Source organism: Dreissena polymorpha, chromosome 16, assembly GCF_020536995.1.
Source record: "Dreissena polymorpha isolate Duluth1 chromosome 16, UMN_Dpol_1.0, whole genome shotgun sequence".
Taxonomy (NCBI): Eukaryota; Metazoa; Mollusca; class Bivalvia; order Myida; family Dreissenidae; genus Dreissena; species Dreissena polymorpha.
In genome coordinates this window covers 16470666-16487690 of record NC_068370.1, presented here as the reverse complement: position 1 = coordinate 16487690, position 17025 = coordinate 16470666, and the positions used below count along the sequence as shown (strand labels likewise).

Genomic DNA, 17025 nt, shown 5'->3' with positions numbered 1-17025 from the left:
TTTAAATTTAACTATAATTCAATAGTATGCAATATGACTTTACAACAGGATATTTCATATACTACAAACGCTGTATACTTTAAAAGTGGCAGGCCTTCTCATTGTAACATATTTGTTAAAAGTTCCTTAATTTCTTCTCATTCAGCCCGACATTTCATAAACAGTATATTGTATAGCCAGTCACCTAGATCGTTATTATGGTCGCATCGTAACTTAGGTTATCTGCGTTACGTCGACATATATTTATCGACATATTTTTGAAGTTTTACGTTATAAGTCGTATCACAATGAGATTTATTATAGTTTATTGTATTTAAAAAAACATATCGTCATGAACACAAATTAAGTTGGACGGACGATAAAAACAAATATAAAAATAACTAATCTTACAGTGAACTGGACTCACTTGAATTGTGATCTTTTTTTTCATTTATAACAAAGGCTGTTGTTTAGAACGCGTTCGGATAATTATTAATACAAACAATTTAATACGTGATCAACCTATGTGGACAAAATTGCTGTGAATGTTAACATATGGATTAATTGTTATTGTGTTGTACGAATAATTATTTTAAACAATATTTCTGTATGCAAAAAATATTTACATATTTTAATGAAGATGTTTTTTTAACTATAATTTGCTGGAATAATTCATGTGTTATTGCGGTTACCTAACAAACTTGTATTAAGGTACTGTCGTTCGTCTCGTTTGTGTTTATTATCGCGCCAAATGCTTAGTTATGTTCACGCCGAATTGTTTCCAAAAGAAAAGCCATATTATGACCGAATATACAAGTGTGGAGGAGTCACTTTAGAAAGGAGCGAACATTATGCGATCCAATTGATTATCACTCTTTATCCTTTTGAAATTTATTTTGGACAACAAATAATATCCCAATGTCACACCAAAAATCATTACATACATGAAATAAATGACCAAATAAATCGACAACGATCAACGATACACATATCACAACAATTCTTTCCCTACATAGGAGAGCGACAATTTTGTAAAAACAGTGGGCGTTTTAAATGGGAAGCGGACAACGACAACGAGCGAGGCATGGTATAGGGGAGATAATCCGCTTCCCGTAACGGTCAGCGATGTCGTATATGAACGGTACGTTCAACGAAATATTATTTTAAAATAGAATTGTTTTACTTTTAAATTTAAAATACAGTTGATCAAGCATTACGATTTCGTGTGTTACACTCTGTATATCGTTTTACTTGACTATACCGCATATATATTGCGGGGGGATTAAATTCCACAATATACTACTTTTCATAGGTGAATTATTATTTATTTACAGAGCAATGCTTGAGGTCATACGGTTTACCATGAGCATAGTGTAATTTCATATTCTAAAAAAGTGCATGTTGCCGGTGTTTAAAACGGCGCTTTGCGAGTTAATATATGTCGTAAATAAATGCGTTTAATCAAGAGTTCTGTTATAGAAAACATAATATATATTTAACGAAAGACCACATATGTTGTTTGTTTTAATTCACATAAGAGGCGATTCATGGCTATTCCTCTGCCTTTATGGTGTATAGCTGTTTTATAGATGTGTGAACTAAATTTAGACAATAATTATAACAAACACTATAATGAACGATTTGCCCACCAGTGGAAAGATAAAGTTGTATAATGGTAAACATATATAACTTCGCAGCTTATTAACCTTAATCCATGCAAGTATTGTCAGTTTACAGCATTTCAGCACGAATGTTTTAAGCGTATTTGAAAATACCCCATGTAATAGGATCCGCAGATCAGAAACAACAAAACTAATATTACCTGTCAATTATCTGTTTTGAGATCGGTTTCATACATGATGCACGTTTAAACCATGTATGACTAGTCGGTTTACTACTTTAAATTGCATTTCGTTGAACTTTAAAGCTTAACGCGAATTCAATTGAGTGCATATACATGTATTGTATTTGCATACTTTCATAAAAATGACATTGCACAACTTAGTTTCGCTATCGATTGTGAGTAAGCGTATACTATACTTTGTGCGCATTACAACGGTGGCATAGAGGTGACATTCTTACCTCTCTTTTTTTTAAATTGCACACCTCTTTTTTCTCTCTCATGGCCTCGGCTAAATAACTCGAGGCCACGACTTACTTAATCGTGGCCACGAGTTAAGCTAAAGATAGAAAACATAGAAAAAAAGAGGAGTGTACAATTATATAAATGAGGAGTGCAATTAAAAAAGGGCGGTGCAGTAAATAAAGATGGGGGAGATTTAACAAAAGAGAACATAATTTTAGTTATCTCGAGCTAATCAAATTTTGTGTCACATGTGCAAATATTCTGTACGCATATATATAGCTGGCCAAAGCGGTCTTTTACTGACTGTGATAATTACTTCCATTTGCATAAGGATCACCATGGACGACCATATGGAACAATTTGATTTGCTGACTAACTCGTGGCCACGAGTTCGCTAAGTCGTTTTTTCTATCTCGACTTAGTAACTCGTGGCATCGAGTAACTAAGTCGAGGCCAAGAGATAGAAAGAAAAGTGGATTGAATTTGTTTTTAAATAGGAGTGAATGTCAACTCTATGTCACCGTACATTTCATTCATATCCGGTTTGCTTTTACTGTTGCTCTCCGAACTTTACCCTAGGATTTTAGTCATGAATCGTGGTAATGATATCAGTGTGTGCTATTATTTTAAATTGAAGTGTGCTATTATTTTAAATTGAAATACATAACTATTCAAATAAATAGTATGCAGTTTATGCGGATTCATGTTTTGTTCTATATATTGTCTTCTATCTTTTACGAATAAGTTTGCTTTATTTAATCTTCTCATTTGAAATTCACGGAACTGTATCTTATAATTTAAACGATCATCCGGATATTAACATTTACAATTAGCATCTTTCATTTTATGATGTGACTTATCAAGACAATATTTTCAATATCTCAAACACTTCAAACAAAAAACACACTTTCGATTTTGATGTCGATGGCAATAACATTAAACTAACAAGTAACTACATCAACAATGTACAAAGAAATGGCTTGTAGTATTTGATTAATTATTAATACTCTGACCATTGGTTTATAATAATTTAAGGCACATTGTATGTTTGCGTTTTATGCATTTTAAGATGTTTTTTTCTTTTAGAAAACCAGATTGGTGACGAAAACAAAACCTACGGAATTCCCCCATGGCCAAATCTCGGGCGACGTGGTATATACTTATATTTTTTTACGAAGAAAATTTGCTTTTCATATTTTATTTATAAAGGTTATTAAAAAACAATATATATATGCTAAAGGACACTACAATAAAAAATTAGAAATACAACTTGTGTTGAGCTCAAAATAAAGTGTCCTCCAAGTCAATTGTGTTTACAAACAATCAGTTTATTAACATCGCTGTTTACTCGGAAAAGAAAAAATAAAAGTGACTCAAGTCACCAAAAATATAACGATGATTTTGAACGTTTTCCGGTATCACCCACAAAGTAGGTCTCTTCTATATGGTTAAAACGTTTGTAGTGATCTAATAAGTTACTTTCTGCTGGTTAAAAGTTGTTTAAAATAGAATTAAAATGTAATTTTCTTTCGGCTATTTTTAGCATATGTCACCGCTCTGAGGCTACACATCACGTTGGTTGCAAAAATGTAAACATTTCTTCCAATTATAAAACGGGTTTATCTTCCATAATTCTTAAAAACGTTGTACCTTAGCTGTTTTGTTTGTTTGTTTGTTTTTTGTTTTTTGTTGTTGTTGTTTTATTCAATATCATAAATACAATGTAAACATGTATATGATGATACAACATAGTGATTGTACAAAGCATTAAAGTTACACCTTAGCTGTTTTATTAGCAGTTTTTATGCAAGAGTAACAGAAATCCGGTAAAAATCAGACCAGTTGATATGCATAATAATTGGATTTGTCACCTTTATAGAGCCTTTAAGCTTTAAATAGTGAATGTGTACCGTTTCGTTTATAAGTAACTAAATATGTATTGCACATTTAAAGGGGCCTTTTCACAGATTTTGGCATGTATTGAAGTTTTTCATTAAATGCTTTCTATTGATAAATGTTCACATGCGATCTAAAAAGCTCTAGTAAAAAACAAGAATACAATAAATGAAATATATAAAAAAAGTAACACTCTACTGGGCTGGACCCACTAACCCCTGGAGTAAACGTTTATCGCAAAGACTACTCGGCCATCCGCGCTCATACTATGATTGATGTATTTTATGCTTTATATAAACAATCCACGTAGTGTCACAAAATTTAAAAACAACAACAAAACTCTCCACATTATTAAAACGTTTTGAGTTGCAACGCTTTATAATTTTCAGTTTTTTAAATCGTCAAAAGAAACATATAGTGGATATTTTAGAGCATGGTAAATGTTCAGTATTACTGTTTCCTCACAAATATCATAACTACAACGAAAAATTGCGAATCTGAAACACATTTTTGTTATTTGTTCAATTTTGTCAATTTACCAAAGCGTGAAAAGATCTCTTTAAAAAACATTTACTTCTGACAAACTAGAACAGTCATAGTTTCATTTTAATGATTAAACTGTAATACATTTCAAGATTAAACATTTTATATGTACGTAAAGTTGCGTCTAAAAGCCCAATATTGCACTAATTAAACATACAAAGAATAATCAAACGCTTGCAGCCAAATAAGACTTGGTAACACAATCTACATGCGAAAGATATAATTATGTTTGTAAACACTTGCGGTCATGATCGGTTTGTAAAATGCACAGCCAAAAAAAGTTGCTTAACTTGAAACTGCAGGTGAAGGAAACGGTTTCGTTGGTCACGATACAAGCAGGATAGATGCCATTCCGACTCCACCACCAATCCAAAAGGCAGACAGTGGCCTTCCAGTCGTACATGACTCGGTTAGCGGTATGCATATCTAAAACTTTAATCCAGCAATACGTGAGCGACGTCTTTGCGCATTCTGATAATCTTTTGATCGTGATTAAAAATCGACAAAAGACCACAGGCCTGCGAGAAATTGCTATTAAACAATTCAAAAGATTGATTGGGAATCAAAACTTCGGACTGACAATGCAGTTAACTTCTTATTCTCACAAATCGTATATGAAGTGCAGACTGAATGAAGACATGCGAAATGCATGCATTGCATCTTATTTCCACTTTCCGTCTGACCATTGAATCTTAAAAATATTTTGTTATGTCTGAGAAAAAACAGTAAACAAGAATAGGTGACCAAATTGAATACATCGTTGCAAAATATTGTGTGTACACATGTATATTTATTTAAACTAGAAAATGTAGCACATCAATAAGCCGTATTTCAATTTACACGTACATTTTGTTTGAAGTTTTTCAAGTGGCGGCTCTCCAATTTACACGTACATTTTGTTTGAAGTTTTTCAAGTGGCGGCTCTCCAATTTACACGTACATTTTGTTTGAAGTTTTTCAAGTGGCGGCTCTCACAAGCAACAATCCAAATTTTCCACCAGAGGAGCATGATTCACTGGACAATAACGTGGCACAATCAGCGATGCATCCGTATCGTGTTCCAAGAGGTTAGTATATAAGCCTATAACAGTGACTTTAGATTAGAAGTTATATTCATGGCAATAGTATTTGATACAAATGCTGCAGATTATTTATACTTGTATACTAACGACTTTCAGTGGTGTATATTATACTTGTTTTTGATGTTTTTTAATAGTTTAAGTATTTTATTAATAGTTTTTCTAACATATATTATACTTGTTGTTGATGTTTTTTTAATAGTCGGATTCAACAAAACGCAGTGCACGGTGTGTAACCTGAAAACCATCCGTTTTTCCCAGAAAAGTTGCGGTCATGTAGTGTGTGGAGAATGTTTAGCTCCCTATGAAGGAATGCCTTGCAAGATCTGCAAACAACCCGTGATCGGAATACATCAGATAGATGCGAACGTCTTTGCGTAACAACTCATATTTATTATACCAAATAGTATGCCAGAATTGCTTGCAAAAATAACCAAGAACTGACCGTTATGTATCGATATATTAGAATACCTTAACGAAGCATCTATACATTTCCGTTTTCGAAATTTTATCATTATTTAATTTAATCGCCACAGTAAACTCTTGCAAAAATGCACGGATGATCTCGATTTCAAATATAGGAAACAATTAAAGCTATAAGTTATACAAATTTAGTCCAAGAACGCCATGCAAATGTTCGCGGTCTTTTCTTTTCCTTAGTCTCTTGTGTTTCAAAGGAAGTTTTATAGTGTTTTTTAACCATAGTGGTTTGATTACTTTTTGTTTGATTTATCATTTTCATATTAACACACACATACTTTGTACATAACCATTAGATAGTGCTTTTACTTTTAATCAATAAGTACACTGTGGCTTTGACGGAGAGGTTTTATAGTTATTTTAATACACGCACTTGATACACTTCATACATACATTCCCGAGTATAACTCAAACACAAAATTTCGTTTGTGCAAGGGCCTTTAAAAAACATCATTTTACTTCGAACAGTTAAGAAAATGCGATAGATAATATATACTGGCATGAACATGTATAAGTTGTATTTACTGTACCACATTGATTTCATTTTTTTTTTGTAATTTGAGCTTCTTGCGTGTTATCAATTGTATGCATAGTACTGCTCACATTTTCGTTCATATTCTTTACTTTCCTTTATGTATTATTAAAGTCTCACAAGAAATAAGACTCTGTATACATATAAAGAATATATTGGCTGTATTTATTAACCATTTGCATCCCCTGATTATACGAACACTCAAGGTTTTCGAATATTCATATACGTTCATGGTTGAAACATTTTAATTTAAAAAAAACATACTTATGCATTATATTTTGTACACAATTCAATTTATAATATCTACATGTTTGAATTGAATTGGAACGAATGACAAAGTCATATATAGTTATTCTAACTCAATATACATTCAATTACGAATTGTCAGGACAATATAATTGTTTTTTTAATGATGAATCAATAGTAACGGTTGGCAAAGGAAGAAGCTCATTTAATATTTTACGTACGTTTAATGGGTCTAAATTTGAAAGGTGACAACTATAAAATCAGGCAGAAGAAAATAGATAGTGGTTAAAAGACTTTGATGAAAAATCAACATACGTGTGAAAATCATTATGAGGCCTACCTAAGTAAAAAAATAGTCTATTACTTTTAACAATTACAGGGAAGTTTTGTATCTTTATCTTGATTTAATAAACAAAGAACAGGAAGTTTTTGAAGCATGTTTTGCAAAGCTTTACACGATAGGGATCTTGACACGAAATATTGTAAATTCAATCTGAACTAGCATGCGACAAGAAATAATAAGCATGGAATACACTTTTCGGGAAGTGCACATAAACATATATCACGTGACATAAAAATCTTTAGTTATACAGTTTAATACAATTCTGTTTTGTTGTATAACAAATACCGGTACAATTCAATTAAACGAGCGGAAGAGAAAATTAGCATGGTTCTACACCCTGCTACTTTTGAATCCCACCTTGCTATCCCTGTGGACTAATCAATACAGACATGTGTCTTTGCGGTAATTTTAACCAAAATGTATACGGCCAAAGGCAAATTCGCAAATTTGCCAAAAACATTTTAACTCATCAGTAATAATAGATTTTACCCGTATTTAATGTTATTCCAGGGGTGGTATTCCAGAAGCATAGTAAGTTAAATTTTATTTGTATTCTTAAATTGAGAATTTTCTTAAGTGTTTCATTTCATACTGCAATAGTTAGGCATCGAAAATTACATCAAAATAAGATCATTATGTCAATGTTATTTGAGGAATACCAAAAAAACATGCATGTCTTTATTTAGTTAAGGAATACAAAACATTGTAATTTTGAACTTAAGTGAAAATATTTAAGAAATGACTTAAGATGTTTCTGGAATACGACCCCAGAACCGAATTGCTATTTGGCAGTTCTTATTTTGATCCACTACTAAACTGAATTTATTTCATTAGTGGTTATTATGGCATTTCTCATAGATCATATGGCATAAACGTTTTTATTAGATAGTCTTATACATATCAAGCCCGATTTGTGTTGGAAGGTTAAAATACAACACAGAGTTACTGTAATTAGGTTAAGTGACATTTACTGAATATAATTCATTATTATTAAATTGATTAATTATAAAAATGGTTGTGCTTGCTTGTTGAATATGGTTTCCGTCTAGGTTGCATAATATCCTAAGTTTATCCCCACTGGCACTGAAAACAAGTTCTCAAGATCTTGTCTAAAAACCCCAAGTTTTGATTTGACAAAGGAAACACACACACACACACACAAGTGTCTCTTCATGTTTAAAAAGTACACAACCCAACAAAAACGTTCACAAAATGCGTGTTCATTGTTAAAACTCGACAGAATTAGCAGTGTTGTTGTCATGGTACTTCTTCGAATCGCTTTCTGTTGTTTCTGTATCCATGACGTATTTTGATGGCACAATTCGGTAGCCTTTACGAGCTATCAAGCACAGTATAAAACTTTCCAACACCAGCAGTAAATTGTTGAAATCTGAAACCAAACATACGATTTTCCGTCCATTTTACAGACCGAACAGTATTATTTATTAAATGCCAATAGAGGAGATTAAGCAACTTATAAAAATATTACCCAATATTTTAAGACATATTTGATTAGTATTTAAATTATAGTTTAATGAATCGCTACTAATTGTGTATCGTATAAAATCCTCAGAAAGAGTTAAGCGTTACACAAAAATAAATATAATAACTCGGGATTGATACATTTTAGCCAACTAGGAATGACATAAATGCAGTTAAAGTGTGTCAAAGTAGTACCGACATGGCCTGGATCTCAAACAAATTATCTTTAATGTTGGTAAAATACTTGCATACAAACATATCTCATTAAAAATATCGTCTTGTTTTAACATATAGGGATGCCAATGTTTTTAAAAGATACATGAGATGCAGAACCAGATATCAAAATTGAGCATACGTATGGAGTGTCGAATAAACTATAAGTGCGTAACAGACATTGTTGTCTCCACAACGCATGTTTGGACACTTACAAATCCACTAAATAGTATACAGACTAAAAGACAATTGGTCATACTTCAGCCGAAAATGGTTGCAGTTAATCTTGTTTAATTTACGATCATATGCAAATTGAGGTAATAACATTCTGAAACATTAAGTAAAATACAACCAGTAGTTATATGTGAATTCCAAAATAATCATTTTGGAGAAATATGTTATTTAGCAGAAAAACCGACAAAAAGCCATTATTCTATCCAAAAAAATATGTCGTTGCAGCAATGTTTCCTTTCTTCAAGAACATTAACACATTAAGGGCACTCGACTTTTAGCTACATCCGAATCATTTTTAATTAAATGTTGTAAACATAAAATTCTGTGACTATACTAGTATAATTTAATTTTTGCAAAGCAAAAAGGCAGTTGTTCTGTCAAAACTCGTTGCGACCAAAATTCTGTTGCATTAAAATTGTTCACATATAAGTATTATTCAACTGTGAATGGTTAGCAAGATCCACCTAGAAAACTCGCCACAAATAAAATACCTTCCTTTGTGATCATTAAACATTAAGGTTATTAAGCTGTTAAAGTTTTAGCGAGATCCACCGAGTTGTTAGCTTCAACATGTTAATACGTACGTACGGACATACGGACAAGTTCAATTCTTAATTCATCTCACTACGTGTGGATATAAACATTTTTAATTACACATTTTATATAAATCTGTTACACTTGCTTCAGTTTAAGCAAATAAAACATGTGTACCACTTACTGCTTGCCCTTAGTCTCGGGCCAAACGAATTAAGGCACCCGGGAATATCGTGATCCGCAAGAAAGTTGAACACCAAGCTCTGGAAGACGTCCAAAATGATGGCCGATTGCAAAGGTACGAACTTGAAGCCAAGGGAAAAGTGAGACAATTGTAACCGCGAGGCCCTGAAGATAACGATCATGCCATACACGGACGTCATCGTGCTGATAGCCGACAGGATTGTGATGTATATGTAGGATTTCTTAAAATCCTGAAACATCGAGCTTATTAAATGTGTTTCATTACACTAAGCTTAATATCGGAACACTTGTTCGTTGTGATGTGTACGGTACCACTTTATTGTGTTGTTGTTTATTTTTTATTGTTTTTGTTTTGTTCATAAATGAAACTTGCATTTAGTATCTGAAAATGTGTAACATAAAAATTAAATAACAGAAATAGATAAAAAAATTAATAATTGGCTGAATTCACAATTTAAGAAATTATCAAAAGCATCAAAATTAGATCAACGTTAAACAAATGAAAATCAAAAGTAAAAGACACAATTTTAAAAACACATAAATGGGTTGAACATAAACATGCAAAGCAATACAAAATTTAAACTCAAGATGACAAGATTAAAGTGAATACAAATTAAACACAAAGAGAGAATGTGAAAAAATAGGTATGTTCGTTAGCAGATCCTATTAAGGCCACAACACGTCTTACAAGGGTTGATTCGTACTGTCCGTCCGTCCATAGTTCAGCTGCAATCCAGAGTAGCAATGGTCGGATGAACATCACTTGCATCGCAAGGAGCTCGAACGTGCGGAGGGATGTCCTTCAAAAGCAAATAATAATTATTCAAACAAACATCTAGCTTGGTACTTTATACTTGTTAAAAAGCCAAAAATGACTATAGTGTACGTTTTTTTATCATGGTTCTTCATCAGCATCTTTTAGCAGACCATTTTTGTTTACTTGGAGCTTAAAATTTTATATATTTTGAAAAATAAAAGCACTAAAACCGTTATTTAACTAATGAATACGAATACTTTGTATTCATACTGAACTTCTTTGAATACTCCTCTTAATTACCCTTACACTTTTTAACACAAACAATATAAACGTGTTTGTACCCGTGAAATATATATAGATCTACATCATAGATTAAGCATTTATGATTATGTAATTTGTGATTTGAACATTGTAAGCACACCATCAATGTTCGACATATATCTATAGAAATGCGAAACTTTAAGTGCTTTTTGCGTACTGCACCAGATCGGATATTTGATTGGTTTCTCTATAACACACACTCTGTTTGAATATTTTAGTTTTGAGGTAATGAAACTTTATGGAATCAAATACATTCATCTGAACATCTAGTCATCTATCTGAAAAAAACACAACCTCAAGTTCGCTACCATCTTAGAATTCTTAGTAATGTAAAAGTATAACCTCAGACTCGGTAACAAAAAACAATTTCTAAAATCTTAGAAAACAAAATAGCCGTATACTTGGTATAATAACATTGTATATGTTAGTTAAATATTTTCTGTACCTTCATAAACAAGCAGTAAAGAAAAATAGTCTTGGATAGCAAGTTCAAATCCATCATCCGGATGAAAGAAGGTCATGTAACTTATTAATGATTCTATTTTAACATAGAATCCTTTTCAGATGGTATAACAAATGCAGTGGTATATTTTCCTAGTGTTTGATGAAAATGTCGAAAAGACTTTCGCCAGAATGTAGATGTTGGAAAAAAACGTATCTTTGTGTACACAATAGGCTGACCTATTTAAAATCCGAAAATTTCAGCATATAAACAATATTTATCTCAATATTATTTATTGTACATAAAAGTGCCAGCGTTGTTAAACCCACATATTTATTGGGTTTTCTAAACTTGTTGAGAACCGAATTACAAATATTATTCTGTTGTTGTTTTTTTTTGCAGCACATACATTGTCATTGTTATTGGTTTCAATACACAACAAAGGCAGCAGCAGCATGGCATGGTGCTTATACTGATCTTGTCTTTTGACAGAATGCTTATCATCTTCTCACTTCCGCCATAAAAACTGATGGTCATCGAAACGAACGTGTAGATACACACTGCGACGTAGCTGTAAGTAGAACGGATGGTTCTACACATGTAGGCATATTGATAATTGTGAAATAGCATTTCGAAACTCAACAAATCCTTGCAAATCAATTGCATCTGTTGTCCTGGTGCCATGTGAATATTTGCATATAAACAAAGATTGTGAGTAATTAGTATATGCGGACTTCGCGTATTTTAATCAGTAACGATCGAGTACAATGATAGTTGTATTAATATATCCCACAGGTAAATAAAACGGGTTGCATTACCCGATCATTTTACTGTTAATTCATAAAAATACAATTTAAAGTAAACATACAGATCAAACTAAACTTGGTTTATATTGGTCAATTCATTGCAATTTTACAATAGTAACCATGGCAACTCACCACGAAGAAAGAAGATTCTGAAGCACGTTGCTAGTTGGAACAAACAGTGATACCATTCGGGTCGTGCATATAACCTAAAAGTATGTATATGTTTAATGTTATAATAGTATATCTATGTTCGTTCGTGAATTCGTGTAATAGTTGTTTATCATGATGTCGTTGCTTTCACTTAAATATACTAGTAGTACGATGGATAGAAAAATTCTCAATACTACACTTTATAATTAATACGAAAACAAGATATGCATAACTACAGTCGTTAACATGTTATACATTTCTTAATGGAACAGATCAAATTCTTATTTAAATAATTCAAAATATTGTTAAAACATGCATATTAAGTTTATCTAAAATACTTCATGCGTTTATATTAAAAAATAATACGGTGTGTATCGCACAGTTATGCTGTCCAATAAAAAAATAAAGATTGTCCCAGAAAATACATAACTTTCGTGTATATCTAATATATCTTATGCTTAGCTACAACGTATATTTGTCATACTGGAAATAGCCCAAGAATAACCAACATCTTCCGTCCAGTCGAGACGTTGTCACAGTAGTGTCTACGTATAAACACGATTTCCTCGACGAATATCGCAATGCACACCACCATGAGCACACTTCCAATGCAGAGACCAATAACAAGTACAAGGTCAGAAGGCACATCTGGAAATATGGAAAACGCAATCATTGCTCGGTACTTGACCAGATAGGTCCGTGTATATACCGTCTTTTCCTTTATCGTTTTGCGTTCAACACAACGAAAAACAAGAAGCAACGTATATTTGTTCATATTCCGATTTTCTTAAAGGGGCCGTCCTACAGATTTCGGCATGTATTAAAGCTTGTCATTAACTGCTTGAAATGCTTTATATTGATAAATTTAAACATTTAAACTAAAAATCTCCAGTAACAAATAAGAATACACTTTTTAAAAAAAGAAGAAAACCGTTAACCTCCACAGGTCTCGAACCACTGACCCCTAGAGTCATGGAGTTTTGGAGAAAAATGTCTCCCGACTTTACCACTCGACCATCCACGCTCACGTCAAATACGGAAGTATTTTTTAGCTATATAAGCAATCCTCGTAGTTTCCTAAAATATCGATTCGCGTCGAACGACGCTTTAATCTGTTGGACAGTCCCTTTAAAACCGGAACAAAAGCAAAAACACAATTGAGTTATTTGTATCACTTTCGTTATCACTAATAACAAATCAAAACACGAATCTTACTTCCCTATTCATATTTCGTTTCAATTTTAATTATACAAAAATCAATATTTGAAAATTGAAACACAGTGCATGTGTCAATGAACCGTTCTTGAATTGATAAAACGGAATACGGAAAACGAGGAGCGCTCCGCTGTTTGGTGGAGGTAAGTCGTGATTGATCTTTTTGCGAAGTTTTCTCCCTTAGATCTTAATATTTTATAATACATTTAGACAATAAATTATAGAACAAGAATAGTCTATTCTTCGGACAGCTATTGTTGGGTACTCTAATGTGAAAATGAATAGATCTAGTAACATTAAATGATACAAATGATACATGTCGGCTTTTTTTTAATCATTGGATTTGAGTACATGCATAACATGCATTTCGATAATCATGGCATAATATAATTTATTTTTTAAGCGTAGCTTTTCTCTTAAAGTAAAACAATTGAATTATTGACAACATTGTATTAATAACTGTTATAAAATGAAAAAAAAACACATTATTGCTAAACATATAAATTAATAAGTATGGTAAACAATTCCCCTGAGAGCATAGATTGCCTCGTGAAGCTCTGCCACGGCACGTCGTGTGCCGTCCTTGTGGACTCTCGTGCCACGCCGGTCCTGCATCCAACCAGTTATTTGCAACAAGTTGCAATATATATTTGATTTTGGTTGATGTCGGCCTATGAACGAAAACCTAGAGCGGGGAAGTGCGATTTAAGCATATTCTATACATTCTATATATATTTAACGCTTCATTAATAGCAAATTCAGCCTATCGCTTTTGATCTTACATCGTGAAGTACCTGTATCGTACTTCATATCTATCGCTTGTATCACTAGTATTATCTTTAGAGGGACACTTAACTCAAATCAAATAAAATGTCATAACACGTGCACCATAATAACATAAAATGAGAATTAACCGACAATAAGGTATAATCACGTTATCTACAAAGCCGTGTCATATCTAAATGTAATATGTCAATCGATTGTCTTACTTATTTATTTATTTTAGAACGAAATCCTTCTCATATTAAAATTTGAAAATTCAAAATATGCTGGCACTATATTTTAATTGGTGAATTGGAAAATATATACACATATAATTATTTGTTTTGCTTATCGTATTAGTATTCTTAAAATGTTTTATGTTTGAATAAAATTAGCTGTAACTCATTGTAGAAGTATCAAGTATCTCAACTATTTACATCTCTATTGATACTTATTTCTGATACATTTTTGCGTTACATTTAAAAGTATGTAACATTCAATTTGTTTTATCATTAGAGTTACCGGTACGTGTGTTGAATATTAAAATTGTTTAACGCCGCACTCATTAAATGCACTTTTTGCGGCAAAAGTCATTGAACTTAACGTAAAGCTTAACCTCATGATTGCAAATACCATTTTTCACATACAATACGTTTAAGAAACAAAAGAACACTAATTCACACAATATGTTTTTAAAAAATAAATACATGCTTGCACCTTTAACCTACCTGCATAGTACACATCTGTTGAAGGGTAGTCGTTGGAACAATTCGCCATTAAAGACATATACAAATATTTTTAAAGTTTTCAAAATCGTGTACTTTTTTATTTTATCACGGTATTCCAAAAACAATTATGCGCACTGGCTGTAACAAGTATCTACAGAATTATCAACATCCTTTTAGTTTGGTTTGCCGATACATGTACAGTTTATGTCATATTTTATGTTTAACATAAAAATACGGAAAATAAAGTGCATTTATTAGTTTTTCTCACAACTTCCTGTTCAATACCAAATGTGTGTGACTCATTTCTCTTACAATCGTTAAACTGTGGAGCAAGGCCGTCCGATCTATGTAAAACAACCGATTAAAATAGGGCGCTCTGTCTGATTAAAGTACGCAACATAGCGTAACAGATTATGATCACACTTTGTATATAGAGTTCTGTATTATAACCTGCTTTTATAAAGTCGGTTTTGAAATGTTGAGTGCGCCAAATAATGTTTACCTTAGTGAATTATATTTCCACTTTGCGCTTGATATATTCCAAGAGAATATGGACGATTTTCATTACAACAGTGTTTATTTTCGAAATCTTAAAACAAAACTAAAATACGAAAATGGGCTTATAAGATCGTGTTTAAACGCTTTTAAGAAAAGTGAACTATAAAGGACCAAGCTTCGCTTTCGGTGTGCGCTTAAATACTGCATGAAACTTAAACAAACAATTACAAATTGTTTAGTCCTAAAACAACACGTGTTTCAATAAAGAGGGTTTGCATACTAACATATTTTGTATATCTTATGGGTTTATACACAGATTCATATGTCCGATGTACTTAATACCTGAAACATTCACATGTGATTCAGAATGTGAACTAACGCACGAACACTATTTAACAAACCAATTCAAATATGTTCCACAAAGTCAATGTTTGAATGTTGTGTTATTCAAACAATCTGCAAATATAATTCGCTAATAACGATAGTATTTTAATTACAATTCTTAAGAAAACCAAGGACGTTCAGCAAATACTTTCAAAATTAATCAGGTTACTTAGTTTTGTGAGTTAATGTTCTGTAAAGAGAAAATATTCAGGGTTTATGAAACAAATCGATACGAACTTTACAGGAGGAGCAAATGCTGCGATGGTAGTACCTTGTGTAACATCTCATTGTTGTATTTGATATTAATTCGGACGGAATTGAAACGAATTATTAAAACGGAATTATTTTTTTTTGAGACACATTGATTTCTAGAGACATTATCAGAAAATAACTATTAGAAACCTCCTTTATTTGTTTATTTGAAGACAATGGCCTGCTGTCAACAAAAACTTGACAAAAAATACATAAGTACTTTTTATAAAAACGTAATCAATTATTATTTAGCTGGGATCGACGCCAAGGAATGCTCAATGCAAAGCGAACGGGATTCAAAACGGTTGATTGCAAGCACATTTTGCGACTGGGTATATTCTTTATGCCTCAGTCACAAATAATCCGGACGCCGGCCGATGTGTCCGATCTCCAGGCATCGGGAAGACTGGACACGTCGGAGCCGTCCGCCGTCCGATGAGTGACAAAGTATAAAACCTCAGTCACAAATAGACACCGATCACAGTCCAATCAGCGGCCGACGTTTTTTTTTCGCTCATCGGGCGAGCGCCGGCCGATGATCGCATGCACATCGGGTCATTTTGTAGCATCGGGCGGCGTCCGGGTTAATTTTTTATATCACAGTTTGTTTTACCCGACATCGGGCCCGGGAAGGAATCGAGATGAGATCGAGCACATTCGAGCAACTCGATTCCTTCCCGGGTCCGACGTCGGGTAAATTTTTAAGTGAGACTTGAAATTAATCCGGTTGCCGCCCGATGCTACAAATTGGCCCGGTTTCCGTGCGATCATCGGCCGGTCGCCAGCCCGATGAGCGGAAAAATACGTCGGCCGCTGATCGGTTGGTGATCGGTGTCTATTTGTGACTGAGGTATTACTT

At 32.9% G+C, this 17025-nt stretch overlaps 2 protein-coding genes across 3 annotated transcripts; one reads left to right on the top strand and one right to left on the bottom strand.

Annotated features, from left to right (window-relative positions):
- The first annotated feature begins 2513 nt into the window (after window positions 1-2513).
- On the top strand, window positions 2514-6451 carry LOC127862677 (uncharacterized). 2 transcript variants are annotated; one of them, XM_052401912.1, is made up of 5 exons: window positions 2514-2664; window positions 3152-3217; window positions 4807-4920; window positions 5458-5571; window positions 5786-6451. In XM_052401912.1, the coding sequence occupies exons 1-5, from the start codon at window positions 2580-2582 to the stop codon at window positions 5962-5964; spliced, it is 558 nt and encodes a 185-aa protein (XP_052257872.1). In that variant the 5' UTR covers window positions 2514-2579; the 3' UTR covers window positions 5965-6451. The 2 variants fall into 2 exon arrangements, with proteins under 2 accessions (XP_052257872.1, XP_052257871.1); XM_052401911.1 differs by having other exon boundaries at window positions 2564-2676.
- Window position 6452: 1 nt separating this feature from the next.
- Window positions 6453-15379, bottom strand: LOC127862676 (organic solute transporter subunit alpha-like). The gene is made up of 7 exons (XM_052401910.1): window positions 15033-15379; window positions 12812-12975; window positions 12310-12383; window positions 11781-11942; window positions 10540-10651; window positions 9832-10081; window positions 6453-8574 (listed from the first exon to the last, which is right to left on the bottom strand). Exons 1-7 carry the CDS (start codon window positions 15088-15090, stop codon window positions 8411-8413), a joined length of 984 nt encoding a protein of 327 aa, XP_052257870.1. The 5' UTR covers window positions 15091-15379; the 3' UTR covers window positions 6453-8410.
- Between the last annotated feature and the right edge of the window lie 1646 nt (window positions 15380-17025).

What these genes read in the sequence shown, in the direction of transcription:
- LOC127862677 (XM_052401911.1), top strand. Translation starts at nt 2,580, where the DNA reads ATGTCACCGTACATTTCATTCATATCCGGTTTGCTTTTACTGTTGCTC. An exon ending in GAATCGTGGTAATGATATCA is followed by an intron (nt 2,677 to 3,151) that starts GTGTGTGCTATT and finishes TTTTTCTTTTAG; the next exon opens with AAAACCAGATTGGTGACGAA. An exon ending in GCCAAATCTCGGGCGACGTG is followed by an intron (nt 3,218 to 4,806) that starts GTATATACTTAT and finishes TTGAAACTGCAG; the next exon opens with GTGAAGGAAACGGTTTCGTT.
- LOC127862676 (XM_052401910.1), bottom strand. Translation starts at nt 15,090, where the DNA reads ATGTCTTTAATGGCGAATTGTTCCAACGACTACCCTTCAACAGATGTG. An exon ending in TTATTCTTGGGCTATTTCCA is followed by an intron (nt 12,384 to 12,811) that starts GTATGACAAATA and finishes ACATACTTTTAG; the next exon opens with GTTATATGCACGACCCGAAT. An exon ending in CCCGAGACTAAGGGCAAGCA is followed by an intron (nt 8,575 to 9,831) that starts GTAAGTGGTACA and finishes GTTTGGTTTCAG; the next exon opens with ATTTCAACAATTTACTGCTG.